Source organism: Crocuta crocuta, unplaced genomic scaffold, assembly GCF_008692635.1.
Source record: "Crocuta crocuta isolate KB4526 unplaced genomic scaffold, BGI_CrCroc_1.0 scaffold675, whole genome shotgun sequence".
NCBI classification, from domain to species: Eukaryota; Metazoa; Chordata; class Mammalia; order Carnivora; family Hyaenidae; genus Crocuta; species Crocuta crocuta.
The window spans coordinates 3,924,237-3,931,055 of record NW_027528796.1 but is presented as its reverse complement, the minus strand read 5'-3'; the positions used below and the strand labels follow the sequence as shown (position 1 = coordinate 3,931,055).

Below are 6,819 nucleotides of genomic sequence, written 5' to 3'. Positions count from 1 at the left end.
CTCAGGTCATGATCTCACAGTACGCGGGTTCGAGCCCCACATCGGGCTCTGTGCTGACAGCTCAGAGCCTGGAGCTGCCTCGGATTCTATGTCTCCCTCTCTCTCTGCCCCTGCTCGCGCTCTGTCTCTCTCAAAAATAAATAATCATTAAAAAAAACTTTTTCTAAAAAAGGAATCAGTTTTTTTTTTAACTCTTTCCCCGCAACGGAACGTTGAGGATGTTTGCAAGAGTTCCTGCGGACGCGTAGCCCTGTTAAGCCCCCTCGGTACCTCTCTGTGCCTGAGGACACCGACCCGTCTGACGGCGTGGCCAGACCGCGTCCCGGTTGGCTGTGCCAGCAAACGCGCCGCCCGCCCCGCCGCCCCCCCGTCCCAGGGGCTCCCGCGCAGGGCGGGCGCTCACCTTCCAGGTGCCTGCGCTGGTGGTCGAGCATGACGTCCTTGCGGTAGAACATCTTGTTGCAGACCTCACAGGCAAACTTCTTGTCGCCGTGCTTCTTCTTGTGCTTGGAGAGGTTGCTGTTGGTGGAGAAGAATCTGAAACACAGCTCACATTGGAACGTCTTGTCATCTGCGCAGAGAGCAAGCAGACACACGGCGGCGGTTAGGTAGGTGACAGCGGACGCAGGACCGCATCCCTGCACACCCAGTGTGGGAGGGGCGAGGCGGCCCCGCTGACGGGCAGGGGCGCACGAGGGCCACACGGCCGGGAAAGCCATCGTGTGAGCCCGCTGGGCCTCGCCGGGGAAGACAGACGCCAGGTCCTCTCCGTCACTGCCAGGCCACCCCTGCCCCCGACCACACGCCTCGGGTCATCCAGGCGTGATTCTGCACGAGAGAGGGTGAACGACCACCGGCTTGGCCCTCACCCTCCACCCACCCTGACTGCAGCACTGACCCCAAAGCTGCGTCCCNCCAGGCACCCCCCCCCCCCCCCCCACGCGCGCGCGCGCACGCACCACTCCCAGGCTGGGACAAAGCAGCACAGGTGAGCCTCCCTCCCAGGCAGGTGGCCCAAATCCTGGAAGGTGCAGAACGGTCCCCGGGCTTCAGCTTTCTCTGTCCCGAGTGGCACCTGTGCTCCTAACTGCCCTCAATGGCTCCGCTGTCCGGGACCAGGCTGCCCACCACAGGTGGCTCTTCCCACCGGGACATGCACGTCCCCGGTGCAGGAGTGCAAATGGCCACCCGGTCCCAACAGTAACCTTCCGCCACCGGGTCTACATTTATGTTTCAATAAAACACAGCAACTAGAGCAAACGGGGCCCCGTGGGGGTGCAGGGGCACGGAGCGGCGGGGCTCTGGGACGGTGGGGCACTTGGGCGTGAACCTCTGTTCTCTAGCACCGTCTGGACGGTCAAAGGCCGCACAAGGATGGGCCCTGCCGAGCAGCGCCTGGGAAAACCCTGCCGTCTATACGTCAGCAAGCTTCTCCCCACTCGTAGAACTCCGTGGTTTGACGGGCTACGGATGACACGCTCTCCTAACTTGAGTGCCGTGGGGAAGAGGAGACAGTATGCAAAGGATCCGTGACACGCGTGAGCTCGTTTCCAAGTTACTCTGTTTTCTCTCTCTCTTTTTTTTTAATGCTCATTTATTTTTGAGAGAGAGACAGAGTGAGCAGGGGAGGGTCAGAGAGAGAGGGAGACACAGAATCTGAAGCAGCTCCAGGCTCTGAGCTGTCAGCACAGAGCCCTACGTGGGGCTCAAACCCACGAAGTTGGGAGATCATGACCTGAGCTGAAGTCAGACGCTTAACAGACTGAGCCCCCCAGGCGCCCCATTATTCTTTCTTGTCCATCTGAAACCTCTAGCCTTGGAGACTGGAGAGAAGACCTACCTGAACTCACTGCTGCGGTTCTTTCTATGTAATGAAAGCAAAGCCAAGTGTAACAGACCCTGTAGCTGATATACCAGCAGCTGCTCTAACTTATTACTTTGTTTCTTTTGTGTCCAGAGGCACGGAGATCAGAAGGGGCCACTTGTCCCCTGCAGGGCCCGGGACGACGCTCTGCACTCATGCGGAGCCGCAAGTGACCACATGGGGCACCATCCTGACTCCTGCCACGAACACAGCTAAGGCTCCTGACAGACACTGCATCCATGGAAACAGCGGGGGTCTGTGCCCCAGATCTGAGGGCACTCCTGGGGTACACAGCTCAGAACGCGCATGTGCAGCACACTGCCAGCTCGCCTGGAAGCTTCTGGGGCCACCACTTCATGCTGTGGCCGGTGCAGAGCAGGCGGAGCTCAGGAGAGAGGAGACTCGCCCGCCGCCGGCCCAGCCCTGGCACAGGAGCAGGGCACAGTGGGGAAACGAGCCCTGGCTTCAGACCAGAGCCCTCGGACCCGAGCAGACAAAGGGCCCGGCAGGTGCCCAGGCGCAGGAGGTGGCCCCCGTGGGACAGGCAGGGGAGGTTTAGCTAATGCTGGTTAAAGGGTCTCTGAGAGACGGCGGGGTTGGGGGGAGGGAAGAGCCAGCACAGAGGTGCAAGTGGTCCCCAGAGGGGCCGACAGGAAGGGGGTTTGGAACCAAAGGCCAAGCTCGGGTCTCCAAGCCGCCTGACGCTGGGTCCGCCTGCGGGGCCATGCTGGCCTCCCTGCTCTCGCCCACCCAGTGCTCCGTCTACACCCTCCTGGGGGGAGCACGGACCCCTTGGCCACAGGCTGGTGCAAGTGCGCCGGCATCCGACCACACGCAAGTGAGCAAGCGCATCCTGCACTCTTAGGACTGGCGGAGAGAATGGGCTCGGAGCCACACCGTCCATGCCCAGCGGCACCGCGGCCTGTCCTGGACGCCGGCAGGCTCAGGGGGTGGCGAGGACGGACGGGGGAGGGGGAGCCTTCGAGCCAGCGAGGCAGAGACCCCGTCCGGACACCGCCGCCCCCTCCAGGTGTGTCTCCCACGTCCCAGAGCCCCCTGCACCTCCGCCCACCTTCTCGGGACAGCCGGGGGGGCACAGCTTCTGTCGGAGTCCAGAGGCCCCTTCCACCTGCGTCTCCTTCAGAACCCGAGGGACTCGAATGGAGACGGGGGTGAAAGGCACGCCGACTGGGGCTAAGCGCGCCCGGTGCCCGCCCGGCCGGGAGCTCTGCCGCGGGGGCGCTCACCTGTCCTGCAGTTGTGGAACTCCAGCGCGCTCTCGATGCGGAACGTCTTCTCACAGGTGCCGCAGCGGTACCTGTACTCACTGTCCACCTGGCGACAGGGGAGCGCCGTCGGGGGGAGGGGCAGGAGGCAGCTCCACCCATGAACTCGCCCCCGGACTTGCCTCTCGCAACTTCCAAGTGCGTAAGGTCTGTGTCACCGTCCCCATCACGGCCCAGGCCTCTGCCACCACCCTAGTCTACACTGCCATCCTGGTCCCCATCAGCACCCGGGCCCCGGCCCCGCCCTGGTTTACGTCACCATCTGGTCTAGGCCACCGTCCACTACTCTCCTACGCGATTTAGGAACATGAGCAAGTTTTCACGCTCACCATCCAACTGCCCCAGGGAGAACGCCCGTTCGGGGACACCNGTGACTCTGTCTTCCTTCCCAGCAGCCCGGCCGCCCGCTCCTCATCCACGACCGGCCCCGGCTCCCGGGTCCCGCGCACCTCGTTCCTGCTGTGCTTGTAGGACACGTGCTGCTTCAGACTCTCCTTGCGGCTGAACAGCTTGGCGCACTCCTCACATTTAAACAGCTTGTCACCTNCCCCCCGGGCCCGCAGCCGCCTCTGCCCCGGGGCGGGCGCCGCGGGACTCACCGTGCGAGCGCACGTGCCTGCTCAGGTTGCTGCTGTTCTGGAAGATCTTGCTGCAGATGCTGCACTGGTACACCCGTCTGTGCTCCCCCAGCTGCCCCAGCTGTCGGACCAGCTTCCTGCGGATGCCGTGCCGGCTAGACAGGATCAGACTCCGCTTGAGGGTGAGGCCGGGGCTCTGATGGTGTGGGAACCTGCCGGGTCACAGACACCTGGTAAGATGGGCCACGTGCGTTGTTGGAGAAGACGTTCAGGGTCACCACCGTCTTGGAAACGGCTTCTCCGAACCTCCCCAGCTCGCGGCGAGGAAGGAGGGAGGGCGCTCAGGCACCACCTTCAGGAGGCTCTGGATGGGACACAAACCCTGAACGTCCAATGGCATCTGTCAGTATTTTCTGTACGGCCATACACCTGACTGCCTTTTCACCCTGGCCACCAGGAAGCTCTCAATTTATGCTCTGGGAAGAGCCCTGTTTCTCTCACTTGGTCTGGCCTCTGCTCTGTTTTGTACTTTCTCTGACCCTGATTTTAAAAAATTTCTTCTCTCTCTTAAACATCTTTCTGAGAGTAAGCCACAGAAGTCCTCTGGGCAGCCAGACAGAGTAGGTTAACAAACAGGTGACCTGGTTTCCGACAGCACGCCGGCCCCGGTCTGCATAGGCTCCAGGACCAAACGGGGCCAGGCACATCGTGAAAACATTACGAGGCACTCCAAAAAAGCCCGAAAAGAAATTAGCACCAGCTTATTCAATGTCAGAGCAATTACCCAGGAATGATAACTAGAAAACAAAATATTTTCATTGTTTACAAAAACAAAGCAAACAAATAAAAATCCCCCCAAAAACCCAAAAAGCCAAAAAACACAGCACGGTGTTAAATTTGCAGAAATTCAAACACAAAATTGTCCTATAATAGCAATGCTGTTCACAACAGCCAAAAGGTGGAAGCAGGCTGGTGTCCGTGGGTGGAGGAGTGACGGCCAGCCTGGAGACGGGGGGACAATGTGACCCCCGCTCCAACACAGACGAGCCACGGGCCCGTCACAGCAGGGCCAGCAGCGCACGGCTGTGCCCAGACCAGGAGCCTCACACAAGGTGCCTCCGTCTTCATGGAGACAGGGATGGGGGGGAGGCGCAGGGGGGAGAGACGTGGGCAGTTAGTGTTCCAGGAGGACAGAGCTTCAGTCTGGGAGGATGGAACGTTCCAGAGACGGATGGTGCTGGAGGCTGCAGAGAATGTGGATGCACTGAGCAACACAGAACTGTGTGCCTGGAAGTGGCTAAGAGGGTACACTGTACGTGACGTACAGCCCCCTCCGCACGCAAAGCTGCTGTTAACCGTTCTCATAGCGAACGTGCCATTAAGCTCCTGACTTCTGGAAGGATCCTAGCACTCCCCAAGCACACCCGTTTCTTTCCATGAGGAGGGGCGCCTCCCCGCCCGGGGGACCTGCTGTCTACATGGCTGTCCCGTCTACACAGCTGCCCCGGGTGCCACAGCCTCCCCGCCCGCGGTACCTGCCATCTACACAGCCGTCCCAGGTACCACAGCCCGGGTCCACAGCCGTCCCAGGTACCACAGCCTGGGTACACAGCCGTCCCAGGTACCACAGCCCCCGCACCCGGGGCACCTGCCGTCTATACAGCCGTCCCGGGAGCCGCAGCAGGACTCACTTGGGCACTGAACTGGCGTCGCTGGTGGTGGTGGCCAGCTTCCCCAAAACCAGCTCCATGATCCGCTCGTCCGGCGCCGCTGTCACTGGCTCATCGGGCGGGACCTCAGTGATGATCTCTGCCACTTGCTCTGCGTGAAGGGGACGTGAGAGTCGTGTCACCGTGGGGGCAGGGGACAGGACACAAGGGAACCATGACGGCACCCCAGGCAGACCACAGCCAGGTCGAAGTCGTAGACATACAGGACACAGGGAAGAGAGAGAAAAACCAGCCATATTTCGGAATCCACACGTTTACCTGTCTGTTCAGAAAAAGCAACGTGTTATTCTTGGCTCAAAACTGAAGTTATAATTTGTGATCTTCTCTAAAAGCACAGTGGTTAAAACACGATTTCAGTCCCTTTTCACGCCAACCCAGGACACAACATTTTGATACGTAGTGGGATCTTTTAACTTGTTAACTTCGTCCCAACAGAGCTTTGGAAATACTAACTTTTAAAAATAGACAAGCCAGCCCAAGTGTGTTCAAACGCAGATAATCACGTTGTGCGAGAGTCAAATGCCAAGTAATTATAGTAACAGGTGTCCTGGCCTGAACCTCGGGACAACGAACTACACTACGGGAAGAGTAACACACGCAAAAATGTAGCCAGTGGTTGCTACCATTTCACCTGCTACATGTGTTCCCAACGCAACTAGTACGTAGGGAAATAAGCACTGAGGGCTCCCAGCCGCCCTCTTCTCTTTTCTGCCCGCGTAGAGAGAGAGAGAAAGATGCCGTCCAGGGGAAGCTTCAGCCCCCGGCCATCCCTCAGTTCCGACCAGAACACGCGCTGAGAGCTGGCGGCAGGACAGGGGACCCCATAACACGTGAAGGCTGCTCCCTCCTCGGAATTCTTTTTCATTCTGGGGAAGAAGTGTTTCTTCTCATTCTCAGCAAAGAAAACCAGGGCTCTAGCAGACAGCACAGGAGAGCTCTCAGCGGTCGGGGCGCAGGCAGTGAGGGGCCCCGGGCCTGAGCGTCACACACCCACACACCAGGGGTCTGCCGGCACCACGCAGCGCTGGCAGAGGTCGTGAGGACCGAGCGGCCACGGGCCCTGCACACCCAAGAAAGCGGGTCAGGGTCCCTCCAGACTCTACTGTGGATCCCGTCACAGAGAACGGGCCCAGCCACGGCCTGGGAGCAGGCCACCGGCCCACGCGCAGGGGACCCAGCGCCAGAAACCCAGCGTGCAGGACCCTGGGCACAGAAGGAGGGACTCCCTTGAAAGCCCAGGACGGGCAAGCCTGAGTCATGTGCACGAGGAGGAAACTCCGGTGACCCGTCAGCGCTCACAACCTGCACCCTGTGTACTGCCAAGCGCGTCACAGAGGAATCGTGCTCTCAGAGAACTGCCG

The 6,819-nt window shown here is 60.1% G+C and overlaps 1 protein-coding gene across 1 annotated transcript in view; it reads right to left on the bottom strand.

Annotated features, from left to right (window-relative positions):
- PRDM15 (PR/SET domain 15) overlaps positions 1–6,819 on the bottom strand; it is a 61,827-nt gene that overhangs the window by 25,451 nt on the left and 29,557 nt on the right. Inside the window, exons 9-13 of the mRNA XM_077755374.1 lie at positions 5,420–5,549; positions 3,750–3,940; positions 3,600–3,694; positions 3,112–3,199; positions 404–571 (exon numbers count right to left, since the gene is read on the bottom strand). Coding sequence (XP_077611500.1) covers positions 404–571; positions 3,112–3,199; positions 3,600–3,694; positions 3,750–3,940; positions 5,420–5,549 — 672 coding nt within the window. The remainder of the gene's footprint in view (positions 1–403; positions 572–3,111; positions 3,200–3,599; positions 3,695–3,749; positions 3,941–5,419; positions 5,550–6,819) is intronic.